General features: G+C 42.7%; 1 protein-coding gene across 2 annotated transcripts in view; it reads left to right on the top strand.

Moving 5' to 3' along the window:
• Nucleotides 1–22,226, top strand: part of LOC143997640 (uncharacterized) — a 322,976-nt gene that overhangs the window by 256,059 nt on the left and 44,691 nt on the right. The window contains exons 22-24 of one of the 2 annotated variants that reach the window (XM_077493358.1): nucleotides 2,406–2,444; nucleotides 12,274–12,315; nucleotides 17,073–17,105. In XM_077493358.1, coding sequence (XP_077349484.1) covers nucleotides 2,406–2,444; nucleotides 12,274–12,315; nucleotides 17,073–17,105 — 114 coding nt within the window. The remainder of the gene's footprint in view (nucleotides 1–2,405; nucleotides 2,445–12,273; nucleotides 12,316–17,072; nucleotides 17,106–22,226) is intronic. The other variant, XM_077493359.1, reaches the window with a different exon arrangement.

Below are 22,226 nucleotides of genomic sequence, written 5' to 3'. Positions count from 1 at the left end.
GTTTCTCAGGTAAAAAATATATAGCAAATAAAAAAATTATATAGCATAAACAGTTGCTACAGAAGCTATACTGTAATTGAATGTTATTACAAATTAATTTCACTTTTCAATTTACAGCTGCTGTAATTTTCTGTAAAATGCAATACAGCAACCTGGAGGTGTCACCTGTACACAAGTGATATACAGAAGAACTCCGGAAATGTCATTTCCTGCTTGTGTGATTTCCTTACTGATTTTACTAGAATTCTGCACTAAAGCCTCCTACACACGATCGGATTTTCCAACGGGAATTATGTGATGACGGGCTGTTGGCGGGAAAATCTCACCGTTTGTACGCTCCATCAGACAATTGTTGGCCAACTTTCCGTGGACAAATGTTGGTTGGCAGGTTTATAAATTTTCGGTTTGTCGGTTGTCGGATTTTCCAAGCGTTTGTACACAAGTCCGTCAGAAAAAAGTCCAAAGTACAAACAAGCAAGCAAGCAAGGACGAGCCGGAAAGGACGGTCTTCTAAACTAGCGTTCGTAATGGAGAATTAACATTCGTGACGTGGCAAATTATGAAATCTGGAAATGCAGCGCACAATTCTCTTCTTTAATGGGATCATAATGAAGCTGCTTTGCTGGTGATACTGATGGAGTTCTGCCAAACTTATTTAAAAAGGCTTTTTTTTTTATATATCAAGAATAATATTATTATTATTATTTTATTTTATTTTTTTTGGGCAAGTTACCACAACGCCATTATCCCGTCGTTTTTAAGATCAAAGACACAACTATGTTGGTGTCCCTGGTTAATTTTCCATTGTATTTTTTTAAATGTAACTGCCTACTCCCAAACTGTCATTTGAAGTAAAACACATAGCCAAGTATTATTCTCCACAATTTTTGTTTTGTGCAATAAAAAAATAAAACAAAGAACATTAGACATGCAATCTGGCAATAGAACATAACCAAAAACTGCATTCTATGCATCCAAAAATATAGAAAATACACCAAATCAAATCATTATTCAACCAAAAAATTCAATAAAAGTGTCATGCATGTGTCCTGCTTCTTAATATAGGGGGTCAACAATGCCAGGAGTTGGTGAAAGCAGGGGTCCGTCATCCAGAGATAATTCTGAAAATCATCTGGATTATTCTCCTGGAGCACCCGCAGCAAAGGCATATGACATAATTGGTCACGCTTAATAAAGCAACCAATTTTTGGTCCAAGAAATCCTCCTCCTCCTGTTCCCGGACTGGACTTGGTTCAAACCAATAACTCCAAGGCCAATAATAAATAACACGTTATCTCCTCCGATTCCGCAACATGGCTGGTTGACGAACAGCTGTTCAGAAACAAAGTGAAAAGCGTGAAATGAAAAGCGCAAAAGGAAAAGCACAAATCAACACTCACCAGACTTCTACTACCATGAAATTAGCAGAAGGAGCCCAAAGGGTGGCGCATGACAATTGAACTTCCTCTTTATCAGCTCGTAGTATGTCTAGTACGTTACTACGTTCGTGTTTGTTGGCTGACAATTCCTTGCTGTTTGTATGCAAGACAAGTTCCTGGCCAACGCCCTTCGGATGAAAGTCCGCGGTTTTGTCAGCGTAAAATCCGATCGTGTGTACGAGGCTTAAGATACAGGTCAGGATTTAGGCATCCTCTGCAACGAAATTTAAATTTATGATGAGATTGTCCCTAAGAGGTTTAATTATTTCCAAAGGGATGCCAGCACTGCAACATTTCCAACACTAGAAGTGCACTAGGTAATTAGAATGAACGAGATCCTCCCATTCAGAATCAGTATTTAATGGACAAAACGCTATTTCTTCAGAGCAGAGACAGATAGGAATCTGCTACAACGTTTGTTAAATTCTTGCAATGTACATTGTTCACACAGAGGGCATTTTATTTTATCAACAAAAAGTTAAGTGGAGTTAAGGTGGCCACACATGTATTGATATGGTCAATTAATTGATCCTTCTATGTGAACAAAATCAAATCAAATTAAGTACAAATTGTAAGCTACAACCCCTCGATCCAATCAATTTAGTAAGCTTTTGATTAATTTTGATGCTGGCAATGCGATCAGCCATGGTGGAATTTTATCTATCGTTTCTGAACACCCGAATAATGTGTGTGCGCCAGAAAACCAATCTTCATATAGATCACTTAATTTACCATTTTTTAATAGATTGTTTTTGATGGATCGTATTTTTAATAGAAACCTTATGTGTTGCACATGGGTAATGCTCAACATGGTATTTATAAAAAAAAAAAATTGCCTAAGCCTCTATTCCCTTTACCCTTTACCCGTCTTTTTTTTTTTTTTACTGATGATAACTTTCAATTTTAATTATCTCTATGTACGATGAGAAGGGTTTATTTTTATTCTTTTATTATTATTTTTTACAGATGTTTTTCTAAGAGATCCTGTGATGTCTGCATCTGGAAGTAAGTACTGAATTTTTGTTTCAAATTTTGATCTCCATGCTTTTTCCATGTCTATTGCTGGCCTTCGTCCAACCAGGGCTGGATTTTTTCTTCCTGGGTCCCTCTCTTACCCCAGTGGGGGTAAGGGTAAAAGAGAAGGTGCAACATAAAAAGAAACTGTACTTATTTACTCCTTGTTCCAGAAGGCTTCCTCCCAGCTACACGACCATACTCTAAAGGGTTTTTATATTTCCTGGAGTTCAGCTTTATTATCACACTAACTATATCTATCATTGTAGCCACATACGGTAAAGCCTTGTATACATGGTACGATTGTTGGCAGGGGATTGTCTATTGACAGACTATTGTCCTAAAATTTTATGCTGCGTACACACGATCGGATTTTCTGATGGGAAATGTTGGATGTGAGCTTGTTGGCGGAAAGTCTGACCGTGTGTACGCTCAATCGGACAATTGTTGTCGGACTTTCCGCCAACAAATGTTGGCTAGCATGTCTTCAAATTTTCCCCCAACAAATGTGTGTTGTTGGACTTTCCGATTGTGTGTACACAAGTCCGTTGGACAAAAGTCCAAAGTACAAACACGCATTCTCGGAAGCAGAAGCGGTCGGTCTTGTAAAGTAGCGTTCGTAATGGAGAATTAACATTCGTGAAGCGCCAAATTAGGAAATCTCCAAATGCAGCGCACAATTCTCTTCTTCTTTAATGGGATAATAATGAAGCTGCTTTGCTGGTGATACTGATGGAGTTATTGCAAACAAATTTTCAAAGGCTTTTTTTTTTCTAGTGAAGTCAAGAATAATATTATTATGTTTTTTCTTTTTTTATTTGTACATTAAAAAAAATAAATTAGACATGATATCTGCCAATAGAACTTAACCAAAAAAGTGCATTCTATGCATCCAAAAATATAGAAAATATACCAAATCAAATCATTATTCAACCAAAAAAATAATATCAAAGCAATAACTCCAAGGCCAATAATAAATAACATGTTATCTCCTCCGATTCCGCAACATGTCTGCTTGACGAACGGGCGTTCAGAAACGAACTGAAAAGCACGAAATGAGAAACGTGAAAAGAAAAGCACAAATCAACAATCACCAAAAGTCTACTAACACGAAATTAGCAGAAGGAGCCCAAAGCGTGGTGCTAAAGAGCTAAAAAAACACGTACTACGTCTAGTACGTCACTACGATTGTAATTGTTGGCCAATATTTGTGTGACCGTGTGTATGCAAGACAAGTTTGAGCCAACACCCTTCGAACAAAATTCCATGGTTTTGTTGTCGAAAAGTCAGATCGTTTGTATGGGGCTTTAGTGTTAGTACGCTCTTTTTTACAATTGTTTAATTTTCTGCCAACATATGTTGGATGACAGGCTAGTAAATTTTTGGCGGACATCGGTTTGACGTCAGATTTTCGTATGGTCAGTACACAAATCCGTCACACAAAAGTCGAAAGTACAAACACGCATGCTCGGAATCAATGCTCAAACACAAAATTAGCAGAAGGGGCCCAAAAGATGGCACTTAAGAGCTGAAATTCCTCATAGTACGTCACTACGTTCGTGTTTGTTGCATGACAATTGTGTACAGTTAGTATGCAAGACAAGATCCTGGCACACGCCCCTTTTGACAAAAATCAGACGCTCGGTTGGCCAACAATCGTACCGTGTGTACGAGGCCCAAAGCACATGAAAATCTGGTGGCAGAGAGTTGGTTCAGTACAGCTAGAGGACTAAGAATATTCCACTAGTGGTTCAGACCAATGTGTATGAACCCAGAAAAGGTGAATGGAAAGCACACAGTACACTATTCCAGGCCACTCACATTTTTCTCTAAATCATAATAATCTTTATTGACACCAGGAAAGTGAACAAAAGAGTAGGGAAGGTCATTCAGAAATATCCTACCCCTATGACTAAGCCCATATTGCAGGCGAAATGCATGAGAGGCAGAGTTAGGCCAGGCAGGGAAGCATCTGCATGAGTTAGGTCCGTTATTAAATGCAATTTGGAACTCTTTAATGTAGAATTCGAGGGCAGGAGAAGGTCAAATACCAAACACCATCCAAGTGGTTCCTACAGTACTCTAGAACTCCCTGGGTGGTTCTCAGCATCCAGAAGTACATCACTTCCACTGGAGCAATTAAACCATGAAACAAAAGGTTCTTCAATACCTGTTGTAGATCAACGACTCTAGTATAGGACTACTCCATACATACACCCTCCAGACCCAGCACACAGCCTGCAGAGGACCTTTCCAAAGAGGAAGGCTGAAGGACCCCTCCTGAAGAAGGTTTAGAAACTGGTTAAATCTACTGATGACAAACTCATCAGGAATTGCAAAGGCTAAAGTTGGGTGCACAGGGATCGAAATTTGCGCGGTTCAGCAGGGATCAAACAGAGCCACACCTCGGTCACAGAACTCTGGACCACACTCGATAGAGCATAGGATATAATACAGTACTGAAAATCCATGAGCACCATGTTCTAGAAGAGGCATTGTACAATAAGAAACAATAAGAAAAGCACCAACACTTAAATCTTCAATTCTGCTGCCAGACTCATTTACCTTACAAATGTTTATTGTCTATCACCCCTTGCTTCCGCGTACCCAACAAATAAAATTCAGAATACTGACAACAATATACAAAGTTATCACAACTCCAACAAGCCCCAAACCACATCACCAACCGCCTCTGAAAATATAACCCAAATGTTATCTTTGCTCCTTCCAGAACCTCCTGCTCTCTATTTCCCTCATTACCTCCTCCCATGCTCACCTCCAGATCCTCTCCCATCCTCTGGAACGCCCTCATTCTGAACGGCTATCTCCTACTCTGTCCACCTCTAGGCAATCCCTCAAAAAAAACAAATCTGTTCAGGGAAGCTAATCTCATCTCAAACTAAAACCTTTTACTTTCATTATCAACACATCCCCTCATTGTTATTACCCTTTTGCCTCACTTGCCCCTCTGTTCTAGGTGGTAAGCTCTAACAAGCAGGTCCCTCCTAACCCTCCTGTATTGAATAACCATTTCATGCCTAATGTCATGTACACACGACCGGCAGACTAGGTCCGACGGTCTTCCCAACGGACTTTCGGCGGGGTCTCAACGGACTTTCCGAACTAACGGACTTGGACAGACACAATCACACCAAAGTCCACGGATTCGACCGTCATGACGTATGACTGGACTAGAATATCCAATAGCTGCCCTAGCATTGGTTTTCGTCCGTTGGACTAGCATACACATGAACTGATTTTTCTACCAGACTCGAGTCCGTTGGAAAGATCTGAAACATGTTCTAAATCGAAAGTCCGTCTGATTTTTTGACAGCAAAGGTCCGATAAAGCCCACACACGATCGAACTGTCCGACGGATTCGTTCCGTGTGACCTTTGCTGTCGAAAAAGTCCAGTCGTGTGTACACGGCATAAGCCTACTTCTGACATCTGTTGCTTACTAATTAAAATCTGTATTTTTTGCTAGAAAATGACATAGAACCCCCAAACATTATATATATATATATATATATATATATATTATTTTTAGCAGCGACCCTAGAGAATAAAATGGCGATAGTTGCAATATTTTATGTCACACGGTATCTGCACAGAGGTCTTTGAAATGCACTTTTTTGGGAAAAAATACACTTTCATGATTTAAAAATGTTTTGTATAATGTGAACGATATTACGCAGAGTAAATAGATACCTAACATGTCATGCTTTGAAACTACGCACACTTCTGGACTGGTGCCAAACTACGGGACCTAAAAATCTCCATAGGTGATGCTTTAAAAAGATTTAATACTTTTCTGTAAAAAAAAAAAAAAAAAAAAGATTTAATGGTTACCAGGTTGGAGCTACAAAAGAGTTCTTTTGCTAGAATTATTGACCTCGCTCTAACGATTGCAGCGATACCTCAAATGTGTGAACACTGTTTACATATGCGGGAGCGACTTACGCATTTGTTTTCTTTGCTGTGCGAGCTCACTGGAACGGGATTGCTTTAAAATAAATAAAAATTTTTTTACATTGTCATTTAAAAAAAAAAAAAAAAAAAGGTCTGATCACTTTTATTGCTGTCACAAGGAATGTAAACATCGCTTGTGACAGTAATAGGTGGTGACAGGTACTCTTTATGGAGGAATCGGGGGTCTAAAAGACCTCAGTTCCCTCCTTTGCACTTCAAAGTATTCAGATTGGCAAAAACGACGATTCTGAATACTGAAAACAGGAAACTGGAATGATGTTGTGATGTCTCTTCTGTGTTTTTACGTTCCCAGCTTCGTTACAGTCTCAGGCTAGTCTGGCGTAAGTGTCAGATCGTGGATCGGGTCTCCCGGTGGGACGGGAGGCCGGGGATAAGCGGCTTTTAGCCGCATCGGTTGTTATCCATACCTCCCAACATTTTCAGATGGGAATGAGGGACACCTACTAACAAATGTATGTAGGCATAGGACGCGCCCCCTGCCACACCCCTTTAAAGGAGAATTAACCAAAAAAAGGTTAAATAAATCCACAAGTGCTTTTCTGTTTACCACTACTATTCCTTTATATTGGCTTTTACATTTAAAATTCAAAATTCATTCATTCAAAATGAGGGACAAATGAGGGGGAAAGAGGGACAGAGGGACATTGCTCCAAATCAGGGACAGTCCCTCCAAATCAGGGACAGTTGGGAGCTATGGTTATCCCTAAAGAACTGACTGCCCACTCTAGAAAACGGTACTGGGTTGATGCCTGCAGATGCAGGCATCACCCCGGTATAACCCCTTCAAGCTGAGGCCGCATATGTTCGTACGGTAAGCGCTAAGGGGATAATATTCTACCTGTTCTGTCTCAAATAATATTTTAAATCACTGCAAAAACTGTTGGCACTATATAAATCCCATATAATAATAATAGTAACATCCCTTCAGTGGTTCTCATTTGGTATGCCTATTCACATCGGCTGGCATATGTTCTGTAAAGTTGACTACACAAATCTGGATGAGCTCTATTTAATGTTTGCTGTATGAAACTCAATTCAAACACAGCAAGAGCATAATCGGGGCCCATACTTTCAAATCTATAGCACAAAGCCCGTATCTGTTGTATGTCTGTTCAAACTGTGTGTGTCAGATAAATCTATGAAAAATTCATCTTATTCCCTGTCTACTTCAGCAGAGCAGAATAAGCACCATATGGAAGAATTAGGAATATTATTATCCAATGGACAGTATAACAATACAGAGGCTGGCAATATGTTTTAGTATACAAATATGTGGACTGTCTAATAACAATGATAATGCTCTGTACAAATTATGCTAGAATTAACAAGATTAATAGAATAGTATATCAATTCATAAAAAACGTCACATAAAGTTCATATAATGAGACATATATTCTTGCCATCTACTAAGTGCAACTATTTATTCACATGGAACGCGGCTTTGAAATTGTGCGACTTCATCTGAAATTGCACAATTACAAAGCCGCATGTCGGTGCAACTTTGGGTGCTACTTGAAAGACATCTGTGTGGCTTCATGCGCATATGTCTATTGAAGTCGCACCCGAAATCGGCAAAAGTAGTGCAGGAACCACTTTTGCAAATCGGTGCGGGGCCGCAAAGTCTGAGCTGCACCGATTAACACTGTGCCACTGCCGTCAATAGGCTGAGACTTGTCATGCGATTTGCCTTGCCAAGCTGCATGACAAATCACTTCAATGTGAAGGAGGGCTTAAGTGCAGTCCATGCGCTATTATTTTTGTGCCAGTAATGTGCGATAAAAGGCAATAAGATGCTGTGCTCCCCTCCTTTTGTGCCCTCACTCACAGACTCCTTATGCCGTGTACACACAAGTGGAATGTCCGACAGAAAAAAGTAATACGGAAACTTTTCATCGTATACTCCGATCGTGTGTGGGCCTCATCAGACTTTTTTTTTTCGAAAATTCTGGCAGACCTTGAAATAGAACATGTTCTAAATATTTCCGACGGAACCAATTCCTATCGGTAAAACCGTTCATCTGTATGCTGTTCTGATGGACCAAAAACGACGCATGCTCTGAAGCAAGTACGAGACGGAAGCTATTGGCTACTGGCTATTGAACTTCCCTTTTCTAGTCCCGTTATACGTGTTGTACGTCACCGCGTTCTTGATGATCGGACTTTGGTGTGATTGTGTGTACGCAAAACAGTTTCAGCGGAATTCCATTGGAACTCCGTCGGAAAAACTTTCAGAGTTTATTCCGACGTAAAAACCGATCGTTTGTACAGGGCATAATAGATATTGCACCTAGAATAATGACAATCCTCAGATTCTTATGATGGGCAATTCTCAACTCCTCCATGTAATCCGACATGATAACAGGTCTCTCATTTGCAGTGTCATGCAAGGGGAATCAAGAGATAAACAAATAAAAGGCAATAAGGTGCTGTGCTCACCACCTCCTGTGCCCTCACTCACCACCTCCTTATAGGCATTGTGCCTCAGATTCTTATGATGGGCAATTCTCAACTTCTCCATGTAATCCAACAGGATAACTGGTCTCTCATTTGAGGTGTCATGCAAGGGGAATTATTAATTATTAAATTATCAATAGCATAATTCCATTTTTTATTAAAAACTCTTTTGTAAAAACAAATGTAACACTCAGGCCGCGTACACACGCGGGGACTGTCTGCCGAAACTAAGTTCGTCAAACAGTCCGCTCAAACTTTTGAATGAACGAACACGCCCACACACGGCCCTTTTTGAGCGGACAAATACGGCAAACTTTGTTCGTCGTACTAAGTCCGCGCAACTTTTGAAATGAGCGAACTCGCCCACACACGAGGCAACAGTCCGCTCATTTCGAGCGCGTGTGCAGGTAGGCGGGGCCCGCGACGGAGACGTCGCGGGCTCCCCCGCCTGGAATGGACTTAAAGGGGAACCCCAACGCCGAAATAAATCGGCGTGGGGGTCCTCCCAAAGTCCACAACAGACCCTTGTCCGAGCACGCTACCCGGCTGGCCAGGAAAGGGGGGCGAGCGAGCGCGCCCCCCCTCCTGAGCCGTACCAGGCTGCGCGCCCTCAACATGGGGGGTGCCTTGGGGAAGGGGGGGCCGCGCGGCCCCCCCACCCCAAAGCACCTTGTCCCCATGTTGATGAGGACAAGGGCCTCTTCCCGACAACCCTGGCCGTTGGTTGTCGGGGTCTGCGGGCGGGGGGCTTATTGGAATCCGGGAGCCCCCTTTAATAAGGGGGCCCCCGGATACCGGCCCCCCACCCTATGTGAATGAGTATGGGGTACAATGTACCCCTACCCATTCACCTGTAAAATAAAAGTACCCCAAAAAAAAACACAACACACGAGATAAAATATTTTATTGCACAGCTCCGGGGGTCTTCCGTCTTCGGGGGTCTTGTCCCCCTCTTCGGTTCTTCTGCCGGGCCACCGCGCCTTCTTATAGCTCTTTTGCAGGCGGTGGCCCGGTCTTCTGTCGCCGCCTTCCGTTCTTCTGTCGCCGCCTTCCGTTCTTCTGCCGGGCCACCGCGCCTTCTTATTGCTCTTTTAGAGGCGGTGGCCCGGTCTTCTGTCGCTGCTGTCGCCGCCGCCTTCCGTTCTTGTTCTTCTTCTTGTTCTTCTTCTTCTCCAGGAGATGTTGACACGTCGCTCTCTCCGGCCGGAATGGCAGAGCTGCGCTGAGCGGCCACTTATATAGTGACAATGGGGCGGTGTCACATGGTATATGTCACATGGGTTGGTCACATGGTGACCCCGCCACCTTACAATGTCATAGTCCCCATGTGACATCAACCCATGTGACCAACCCATGTGACATATACCATGTGACACCGCCCCATTGTCACTATATAAGTGGCCGCACAGCGCGGCTCTGGCATTCCGGCCGGAGAGAGCGACGTGTCAACATCTCCTGGAGAAGAAGAACAAGAAGAAGAACAAGAACGGAAGGCGGCGGCGACAGCGGCGACAGCGGCGACAGAAGACCGGGCCACCGCCTGCAAAAGAGCTATAAGAAGGCGCGGTGGCCCGGCAGAAGAACCGAAGAGGGGGACAAGACCCCCGAAGTCGGGAGAAGAGGCCGGCGGCGGGGAGGAAGAAAGCCGGACTCCTCCGCTAGCAAAAGAGCTACAAGAAGATAGCGGAGGAGTCCGGCGAGAAGACCCCCGAAGACGGAAGACCCCCGGAGCTGTGCAATAAAATATTTTATCTCGTGTGTTGTGTTTTTTTTTGGGTACTTTTATTTTACAGGTGAATGGGTAGGGGTACATTGTACCCCATACTCATTCACATAGGGTGGGGGGCCGGTATCCGGGGGCCCCCTTATTAAAGGGGGCTCCCGGATTCCGATAAGCCCCCCGCCCGCAGACCCCGACAACCAACGGCCAGGGTTGTCGGGAAGAGGCCCTTGTCCTCATCAACATGGGGACAAGGTGCTTTGGGGTGGGGGGGCCGCGCGGCCCCCCCTTCCCCAAGGCACCCCCCATGTTGAGGGCACGCGGCCTGGTACGGCTCGGGAGGGGGGGCGCGCTCGCTCACCCCCCTTTCCTGGCCGGCCGGGTAGCGTGCTCGGACAAGGGTCTGTTGTGGACTTTGGGGGGACCCCCACGCCGATTTTTTTCGGCGTTGGGGTTCCCCTTTAAGTCCATTCCAGGCGGGGGAGCCCGCGACGTCTCCGTCGCGGGCCCCGCCTACCTGCACACGCGCTCGAAATGAGCAGACTTTCCTCCGAGCGGGAACAGTTTGCTCATTTCGAAAGTGGCCTACACACGGGCGGACTGTTCGCTCAAACCAAGTTTCAGCGGACAGTTTTTCGGAATTTCCGAAAAACTTTGTTCGTCAAACTGTCCGCTGAAACTGTCCGCTGAAGCCCACACACGAGCGGACTGTCCGCTGAAACACTGTTCAGCGGACAAAGTTGAGCCAACAGTCCGCCCGTGTGTACGCGGCCTCACACTCTTTCTTGGATCAGTAGCGTGCAACGCCGGCTTGGAAAACAACTCTGCGGTCTGCGCTCCAAACACCGGACGTGACGTCACCAGAAGTTCCCAGCTAATGCATTTTGCTCCTTCCAGGGAGCGTCTTCAGAGCTCTTGGGGAGAAGCAAAATACATTAGGTGGGAACTTCTGATGACGTCACGTCTGGTGTTTGGAGTTCCAAGCTGGCGTTACACGCTATTGAACCAAGAAGATTTTGTGTGACTGTTTCATCTGTCTTGATAAAAGTTTTTTAATTAAAAATGTAATTATGCTATGGATATCTCCTCGTTCCCCTTGCATGACATCACAAATTAGAGACCTGTTATCCTGTTGCATAACATGGAAGAGTTGAGAATTGCCCATTATAAGAATTTGAGGCGCAATGCCTATAAGGAGGTAGTGAGTGAGGGCACAAGAGGTGGGGAGCACAGCATCTTATTGCCTTTTATTGCCCATTACTGGCACAAGAATATTGAGCACGGACTGCACTTTAGAAGACTCATTTAAATGACTGCACTTAGTAGACAGCACGAACATACATGAACATTATATGAACTTTATGAATTGATATACTATTCTATTAATTTTGATAATCATAGCATAATTTGCACAGAGCGTTATAATTTATTTTTTGCGTAGGATTTTTTTGATGTTAGCTGTTTTATTTTAAAAGGGACACCATACCTTGCACCTAAGCAGCAATTTATAGTATCACTAATAACACTGGTAGCCACACTGCAGCACGGGAACACCTGAATATGTTTTATTAACCGTTTATTCCAGAACAGGTCTAACAATGCACAATTCAGAGAATTCTAATTCTGGCGTAATGTGATTCTCATTCCTCTGTAGGTCGAGGTGATGCCAGTGAAAGTGCCACTCCAATCCCTGAGAGTATGTATTGTTGTTTGCAGCTGCAAATAATAGAAATGTTTTACTTTGAGCATTTTTAAGGGTGGAGTGAAGAGACAGTGCCTGGCCAAATTCCCAGGGAAGATGAATTTTCAGGGTACTGGCTTAGGGTGTCTTCCATGTACCCAGATGCAGAGTAGTACAGATGAATAGGTGGCAACTCAAAGCATCCAAATACAAAGAATTTTATTACAGAGTACAAAAAACAAAGGCTTACATGTTCCAGACATTTTTAGCACACACCTCAAAAACAAAGCCCTTGTACACACGGTCGGAAATTCTGACCACGAAATCCGTCTGATTTTTTTCTGACGGATTTTGTCCGAAACTGGTGTTGCATACACACGGACAAAGTTGTTCGGAAAAGCCGATCAATCGAACGTGGTGACGTTCATTGCGTACGACGGGATTACGTTCAGCCTAGTAGCCAATAGCTTTGCTCTCGCACTTTGATCTGAGAATGTGCGGCACTTTGTCCGATTGGAATTCTCTACAAACGATCGGAAAAAGTCAGATTGGATTTTGTTGTCGGAAAATTTGAGATCCTGCTCTCAAATTTTTTCCGTCTGAGTTTACGATGGAAAAAGTCCGATAGAGCCCACACACTATCAGATTTTCCGACAATATAATCCGATCGGACCATTTCCGTCTGAATTTCCGACTGTGTGTACAAGGGCTAAGTACAATATTGTTTAGTAATGTGAACAAAGATATACCGCGCTTGAGAAACACAAAATAAGACAAGCTGCACCACTACAGTGAGATATTATCACAAAACTCAAATATAAATATACTGTGCTGCGCTAAACAAAAAATAAAATTAATTGAAAAAAAAAATTCGAAATTCTCTCAGTGAGTCCAAATGTCAAGTTCTTGGCAGTAGCAAAAAGTCCCAAAACCAGTACAGTCAGTGAGATTTCAATTTCCAAGATCCCAAAGACCAACTTTGTAAATACACCACCACCACCACGTATAGATGTGCTCTTACCAGAGAGCATGGACCTCCTATTACGGGAGGTCAAAGAAAGATCATGTATATCATGAATCTCATCTTCTGTTGGTATACAGCCAGAAGGAAATGATGGGAGTCACTACAACACCCACACTCGTGCCGACAGTCCTCTTGTCTCAGACCATCAGAGTCAATATCATATATCAATAGAAAAATTAACGTCAATAGTGTAAAACCTTTTACAGTTTTGCTTTAATAAATGTAATGCATTTACAGGTGTGAAGCTAAAAACAGCCTGAGTGATATTGCTGCACAGAAAAACGATAGTTGAATCCGGATAGACGCGGTGACATATATACAAACCGCTACCTGACCGGTTTTGTCACAAAGAGGACTTCTTCAGGGACATCATGAAGAAGGAAGAAGTCCTCTTTGTGAGGAAACCAGTCGGGCAGTGGTTTGTATATATCTCACTGCATCTATTTGGATTCAACAAACGTTTTTCTGTGCAGCAGTGTCACTTGGGCTGTTTTTAGCTTCAAACGTGTCAGTGCATTACCTTTATTAAAGCAAAACTGTAAAAAGTTTTACACTATTGGCGTTCATTTTTCTATTGACTCTGATGGTCTGAGAGAAGAGGACTGTCGGCTCGAGTGTGGGTGTTGTAGTGACTCCCATCGTTTCCTTCTGGCTGGATACCAACAGATGATGAGATTCATGATGTACATGAGCTTTCTTTGACCTCCTGAAATAGGAGGACCATGCTGTCTGGTAAGAGCACATCTATATGTGGTGGCGGTGTATTCACAAAGTTGGTCTTTGGGATCTTGGAAATTGAAAGCTCACCTGCTTCACTGGTTTCAGGACTTTTTGCTACTGTCAAGAAATTGACATTTGGACTCACTGAGAGAATATACACTTTTTTTTTTTTCAATTTATTTTGTTTTTTGTTTAGCGCAACACAGTATATTTATATTTGAGTTTTGTGATAATATCTCACTGTAGTGGTGCAGCTTGTCTTATTTTGTGTTTCTCAAGCGCAGTATGTCTTTGTTCACATTACTAAACAATATTGTACTTCAACTCTTATGCCCCGTACACACGTTCCGATTATCGTAAGACAGATCGTTCACATTTTGTTGCATACAACTAAGATCGAATACAACAGTGCAAAATGTGTGTAAGATTTTTGTCGTACGATTCTGGAAAAATCTTCCCTTGTGCGTAGCTACGTATTTTAAATGATGTCAAATGCGTGTGACCCGTGTGTCCTTCTGGTTTATTTTCGTGTTTACGATCATGCGTGGTGTTTGTCGAACGACTTTTATCGGACACATACTGTACTGACTACACGATTGTCGTACGATGGGCTGTCATCCGACCAAAGTTTTCCTGTTTGTCCCTTCGGATTTGGTTGGACGGACTGTTGTGATCGGCTGTCGAAAGCTGCGTACTAACGATCAGATTATCAAACGATCTGTCCGAAATCGACTTTTGTGGTCCGATAATCGGAACGTGTGTGCGGGGCATTAGGGAATTTACACCTTTTTTTTTTTCAATTTAATTGTTTTTTTGTTTGGCGCAACATGGTATATTTATACAATATTGTTTAGACCTCACACACACTGCTGAGGCCTGTAGACGATCAATGAGCCATGTAAATGTATGGGGATGCAGCAGCTGCACGGACACAGCTGCTCATCCTAGTTTGAGGGGTGCATGGGCCCAGGAGCTGCATTCCTATACACCAGGGTTTCTCAACTAGGGTTCCTCCAGAGGTTCCTAGGGGTTCCTTGAGCAATGAGCAATTTCTGCCTCTCAGATAAGTTTGCACTGACACCATTTAGCTATCTGTAAGGGAATAATTCTTCCCAATGACCACAGATGTAAGGAGCATTCTTCCCACTGACCATCACACTAATGTATCATGAGTTGTAGATAAAGTCACTTTTAGCAGGGGCTCCCTGAGACCAGAAAGTTATTTCAAGGATTCCTCTGTGCTGAAAAGGTTGAGAAAGGCTGCTATACTCTTACATAGGATGTCTGCATGCAGCACCTGCACCTGCTGTCTGTTCAAGCAGCCTGTTCATATTGTGCAGTATTTTTGTTTTATTTTATTTAATTAAAGAGGTTTAAAGGATACGTTCACCTCTATGCACGTTTTTTGCAGAAAAAAAATGTAAATGTCTTATTTTTTTCCCCACAGTATCCTGCAAAGCATTGCACCCACGATCAGTGGATCATGGGTGCAATGCCACAATACCAGGCTCCTGCAGCTTTCTGGTCATACCTCTGAACGGGCTTGCTGTTAGAAAGGACTATGATTGTGCTCATCAATGCACTGGTTGGTCATTGAGAACTACAACCCATCTGCTGTTGTGGCAGAGGGGATTTGTAGTTCCTTAATTCACAGACTGTTGTGAATGAATTCCACAGCTGTGCGGGTGAAAACCCCATCAATTGTAAATATGACAGCGGCTGTGGGGTAGAAGAATTCCTACCTGATGTCATAGTGAAGGGGTGCTGGGGAGGAGGGTGTTGAACCATATTATGGGTGTACATGTTAAATACTGGTGTAACCTGTAACATGTCCCAGAGGTGATCCTATCCTTTAAATATCCTCAAGTCCCAGCCACCCCATCTCTACGAATAAGCCCAGTCCGGGTGAAATGCAACAGAGGACATAGCTTAGCTCGGCGACTATGTCTGGAAGCTTGTTACATTGACTAAAACCCTATGGCGTGACATTCACAGAGTTTGGCTTTACTTTCTGTCTTACTATTCATGTTGAGTGGGACGAGCTCTTAGAAGCTGGCACCTGGAGAAGTGAAGAACGTAAGCACTATGTACCGAGCTTGGAGTGGCACAGTTTCCTTTTACCCTGGTGGGTGAAGCCATATTAACCGAAAACTCACTCATGGTCTATGGGCCTTTGCACTCTTGTGAATGAGTCCTTATCCTTTTAAGGAATTATTCAATATATTTAACCTATACATTTTTTTTATTTATTTAAGGAATTGTGCAGATTGTGGTGCTCTGTAGTGTAGGGCCTTCGACATCTAGGGTGTTGTACCTTGGAGTGCCATACTAAATGAGGAACAGAATGCCGTACATGACTCTGCTTGCAGTAATGTGGTGTAAAACGCTTTGCTGTAAAGTCAGCCTAAGGGTGGGCATCCATTGAAATTTATTTAGAAGAGGGGGTGACATGAAGGCTGCCAATACAATTGCTACTGTACTTGCCCTACATAGATGTTGGCAGATCTAAAGGAGATGGTACAGTCAAATTGTACCATGTGCGGTGGGTGATCTTAATGTTCCTGGTTATTCTCAGATGTGTGTAACCAAATATAATGGTACCAAAGACTAAAGTGAAGACACTTTCCTACTAAAAACCCAGAAGGATCCTTGTCAATGCTGCCTGGTACAGGTAGCTCTAGAAACTCTAGGTAGCTCTATAAGGAGAGCAGCTTGACTTTACTTTGGAGCCCGCACCCATCGGTTGGTGGAGCAGCATTGAAGGCTTGGAGCTGAGTGGTTGGGATTAGTTGAAATATATTGGTAACATCCATCATTTTTTTATAACTGGTAAGCCCAGTTGTTGATCGCAAGCTCTTGCTCCAGTCTTCCCTTAGCTTTGTTACAGTATGCTGCACTTGAGTCAGTGATTGGCTGATCTAACCAGAGCCTTATCACATAAGTGTTTTTCTCTGTGAGAAAGTCCTTTTAAGCCATAGGATACAATATTATCAAGTCCTGATATAACTCATCTTGTTTCCCCATCTAGGCACAACTCCACCTGCTGAAATAAGCCCAACAAGTAAGTGTCCTGTCCTGCTTTTTGTCTGCAAAAGTAGAGTGATTCTATGAAAGTCCTTTGTACATGTGATTAAACGGTTACTGCATCCAAAAGGAGCATTCGCTACCATGTAGGTACTTGTAGGCACTCACCTAATTCATCGACTCTCCTTTAGCAAGAGCTCTGAGTATTTTTTTTTTTTATGTGCTACATACTGTAAAGGATGTGACAGAAGAACTGAGACTTTTCTTGCTGTATCAGAGAACTAAAATACCCTGTTTCCCCGAAAATAAGACCTATCGTGATTGTTGGTGATGGCTGCAATATAAGCCCTACCCCTCCCCCCCCCCAAATAAGCCCTAAGGTCCTTGTAGGTCTTATTTTCAGGGTAGCGATTATTTTCGGGGAAACAAGGTAGGGCTTTTTTGGGGGTTAGGGCTTATATCAGTGATTCTCAACCAGGGTTCCGTGGAACCCTAGGGTTCTTCCAGAGGATGCTAGGGGTTCCTTCAGTATTGGGCAATTTCTGCCTCTCAGATAAGTTCCGACTGACACCATTGATCTTTTTAGCTATCTGTAAGGAGGTAATTCTTCCCAATGACCACAAGTGTAAGGACCATTCTTCCCACTGACCATCACACTGATGTATCATTGTAGTTGTAGATTTCTAATTTTGAGCACGGGTTCCCTGAGGCCAGAGAACTATTTCAAGAGTTCCTCTGTGTTAAAAAGGTTGAAAAAGGCTGGCTTATATTGTAGCCATCACCGAAAATCACGCTAGGCCTTATTTTCGGGGGAAACAGGGTATATGCATAGCCTGACAGATGGACATACATTGCCTTGAAAAAGTCTTCACACCCCTTGAAATGTTCCACATTTTGTCATGTTACAACCTAAAAACATAAATGTATTTTATTGGAATTTTATGCGATAGACCAAGTGGCACATAATTGTGCAGTGGAAGGAAAATAATGAATGGTTCTAAAATCCTTTTACAAATAAATATCTGAAAAGTGTGGCGTGTATTTGTATTAAAGCGGGAGTCCGCCGGGACTCCGCGTTTTTTTTTTTTTTTAAAAGCCAGCAGCTACAAATACTGCAGCTGCTGACTTTTAAAATAAGGACACTTACTCGCCCAGCGTGCCTGTGATGTCGGCACCCGAAGCCGATCTCTCGATCGTTTCTCGGGTGCTGCCGCCGCCCATTTTGGGTATGGGAATCAGGAAGTGGAGCCTTGCGGCTTAATTTCCCGGTTCCCTACTACGCATGCGCGAGTCGGATAAGGATGGTCCCCGCTGTCTCTGGGATCCGTGTGTTTCCCAGCAGATAACGGGGGACCTGCGGAAGGGGGCGTAAATATCCGTAGATTCTGCGGATATCTATGCCGGAAGTGGGTGCAGATACCTGTACTGTACAGCTACCTGCACCCCCTTCCCCCCTGAAAGGTGCCAATTGTGGCGCCGGAGGGGGGGAGGGTTCCGCTTTAAGAAAAAAAAAAGACACCCTGCAAGGCAAAGGCATAATGAGCTAGTATGCATAGCATGCTAGCTCATTATGAATTACTTACCTGAGATCGAAGCCCCCGCAGCGGTCCTCGATCACCACCTCCGTCGCCGCCATAATACCCGGAGTGACTTCCTGGTATCGCGGCTCCGGCGCTGTGACTGGCCGAGATGACGTCACTTCCACGCATGTGCTCTGGTGCCACCACTAACAACATGATCGCCATTAGAAACGGCACGCTCAGTGCGCCTGCGCCAGATGCTTACGGCGCATGCGCCGTAGACATCGGTGCCACTATTCTTGCAAATATCTCCTAAACCTTTTAGGTTTGGGAGATATTTCTTGCACCTACAGGAAAGCTTTAATCTAGGCTTACCTGTAGGTTAAAGTGGTTATAAGGGGTTTACAACCACTTTAGAGCAGGGTTAGGTTATAAAAAAATATCCCAAGCTTTGAACATCTCATGGTACACTGTTCAATCCATCATCAGAAAATGGAAAGAGTATGGCACAACTGAAAACCTACCAAGACATGGCCGTCCACCTAAACCGACAGGCCAGGCAAGGAGAGCATTAATCAGAGAAGCAGCCAAGAGGTCCATGGTAACTCTGGAGGAGCTGCAGAGATCCACAGCACAGGTGGGAGAATCTGTCCACAGGACAACTATTAGTCGTTCTCTCCACAAATCTGACCTTTATGGAAGAGTGGCAAGAAGAAAGACATTGTTGAAAGAAAGACATAAGAAGTCCCGTTTGCAGTTTGTGAGAAGCCATGTGGGGGACACAGCAATCATGTGGAAGAAGGTGCTCTGGTAAGATGAGACCAAAATTTTACTTTATGGCCTAAAAGCAAAACACTATGTGTGGTGGAAAACTAACACTGCACATCACTCTGAACACACCATCCCCACCGTGAAACATGGTGGTGGCAGCCTCATGTTGTGTGGATGCTTTACTTCAGCAGGGACAGGGAAGCTGGTCAGAGTTGATGGGAAGATGGATGGAGCCAAATACAGGGCAATCTTAGAGGAAAACCTGTTATTCTGCGTACACACGACCAGTTTTCCCATCGGAATAAACTCTGAAGTTTTTTCCGACGGAGTTCCACTGAAACTGTCTTGCGCACACACGATCACACCAAAGTCCGATCGTCAAGAACACCATGATGTACAACACGCACAATGGGACTACAAAAAGAAAGTTCAATAGCCAGTAGCCAATAGCCTCCGTCTTGTACTTGTTTCAGAGCATGCGTCGGAACAGCATACAGACGAACGGTTTACCTGATAAGAATTGGTTCTGCCGGAAATATTTAAAACATGTTCTATTTCTAGGTCCGTCAGAATTTTCTAGAAAAAAAACAAGATGAGGCCGACACACAATCGGAATATACGATGAAAAGATTCCGTCTGACTTTTTCTGTCGGACATTCCGCTCATGTGTATGCGGCATTAGAGTCTTCAAAAGATTTGAGACTGGGGCGGAGGTTCACCTTCCAGCAGGACTATGACCCTAAACATACAGCCAGAGCTACAATGGAATGGTTTGATTAGAATAGCCTAGTAAAAGTCCAGACCTAAATCCAATTGAGAATCTGTGGCAAGACTTGAAAATTTCTGTTCTCAGACGCTCTCCATCCAATCTGACAGAGCTTGAGCTATTTTGCAAAAGAAACTGGGCAAAAATGTCCCTCTCTAGATGTCCAAAGCTGGTAGAGACATCCCCAAAAAGACTTGCAGCTGTAATTGCAGTGAAAGGTGGTTCTACAAAGTATTGACTCGGGGGGGGGGGGGGGCGCCATACAAATACACGCCACGCTTTTCAGACATTTATTTGTAAAAATGTTTGGAAACCATTTATCATTTTGTTTTCATTTCACAATTATGTGCCACTTTGTGTTGGATACAGTACATTCTGAACCCTCCCGGGGCTGTGATATGTTGGGTGAAGAAAGAACGTATGCATTCACTTTGGTCTTCATGGAATAAAGCAATACGTAGAATTAAATTTACACTTTTGTGGGAGTAGATTCAGGCTATAGGAGCCGGCATCCTAACAGATTTTGAACTACCAGCTGAGGTGGGTTGGAGCGGTGATGCAGATTTGGGTGTGTATTTACTGTCCAGACACACGAGGAGTGAGTTTCCTGGCCTGTCTGACCTTACAGACAGGCACTCTGACCAGGCAAATATACAGACACATAAGACAAAACCAGAGAAAATTTCCAGCTCAACTCACCAAGTCTGCTTACCAACTGAATTAACCTGTCCAACAGTATGTGTTAAAAACAGGGGTCTAGTTGGCACATATTTGCAAATGCGTGTGTAAGCTGCAAGGCCCCTTCACGGCACCCTGTATTACTTGCAGTCCTAACCCTTCTAAAATTATGAGGGTCTCCACAATGGAAGCACATGCATTCTAATGGATAGATAAGGGGCAGGTAGGCTGGAGGTCGCCCAATTCTCCAGTAAAGGCACAGGGGGCACACTGGACACCCAGCACAATGGTAGTAAAGGTGCCCAGTGTGTCCGCTGACCAAATTTGCACCAGTAACAAACAGATGGCCCCTACCTCCACTTATAACTGGTAGGCCTGTGCAAATATTTTCATTCCAATTTAGTTTTTTAACGAATTTCGACAAATTTGTTAATTTCGGAAATATCCAAATTAAAGAAAATTTGTTTAACTAATTTTTCCGAATATTCAAAAATTTGTACATTCGTAAATTCGTACATTTGCGCATTTGTAAATTCGTACATTCGTAAATTCGTAAATTGGGAAATCTGAAATAATAATTAAGTAATCATAACTTAACTATTACTAACTATTAAATTATAGTTATTGTAATTTCCTTTCAAATTTCACTGTTAGTGAACGTAACAAATACAAATATTTATCCGAAGTTACAAATTATCCAAAATACCGAATGCTGTATGCCAAGGAATGGAATGTAATTAATTAATAATAATAAATAACAATAATAATAAAAACGTATTATTATTATTTATTATTAATTTGTTCTGTTCCATTTGTTTAGATGTGGCATTCATTATTTCGTATAACTCGTAACTTCGGATAAATTCGTATTCGTTACGTTCACTAACAGCCACATTTGAAAGGAAATTACAATACCTATAATTTAATAGTTAAATACTATTTCGGATTTTCTAATTTGTGGGTTTTCGGATTTCCAAATTTCCAAATTTTTAATTTACAAATGTACAAATGTACAAATTTTCTAATTTACGAATGTATGAATGTATGAATTTAAAAATATAGAAATGTTCAAATTTCTGAATTTACGAATTTACGAATGTTCGAACGTACGAATGTGCGAATTTACTAATATACAAATTGTCTAATTTACGAATGTACGAATTTACGAATGTATGAATTTACAAATGTACGAATTTACTAATTGCAATCATAATGAATGACCCGGAAAAAAAAAGCTAATGAAACAAAATCTAACACATTTTTTGGCAGCGCACATGTCTAATAACTGGCCTTCACAGCAAGAAACACATGGAAGAGCAATGCATGAAAGACAAAACCAGAAAAAATTCCCAGCTCAACTCACCAACCACTCTGGTCTGCTTACCAACAAAATTAACCTGTCCAACAGTATGCATTAAAAATG

The sequence above is a fragment of the Lithobates pipiens genome, unplaced genomic scaffold (genome assembly GCF_037356315.1).
Source record: "Lithobates pipiens isolate NorthernLeopardFrog02 unplaced genomic scaffold, aLitPip1_a1.2 Scaffold_19, whole genome shotgun sequence".
Taxonomy (NCBI): Eukaryota; Metazoa; Chordata; class Amphibia; order Anura; family Ranidae; genus Lithobates; species Lithobates pipiens.
This window is presented reverse-complemented; position numbering and strand designations above follow the sequence as displayed.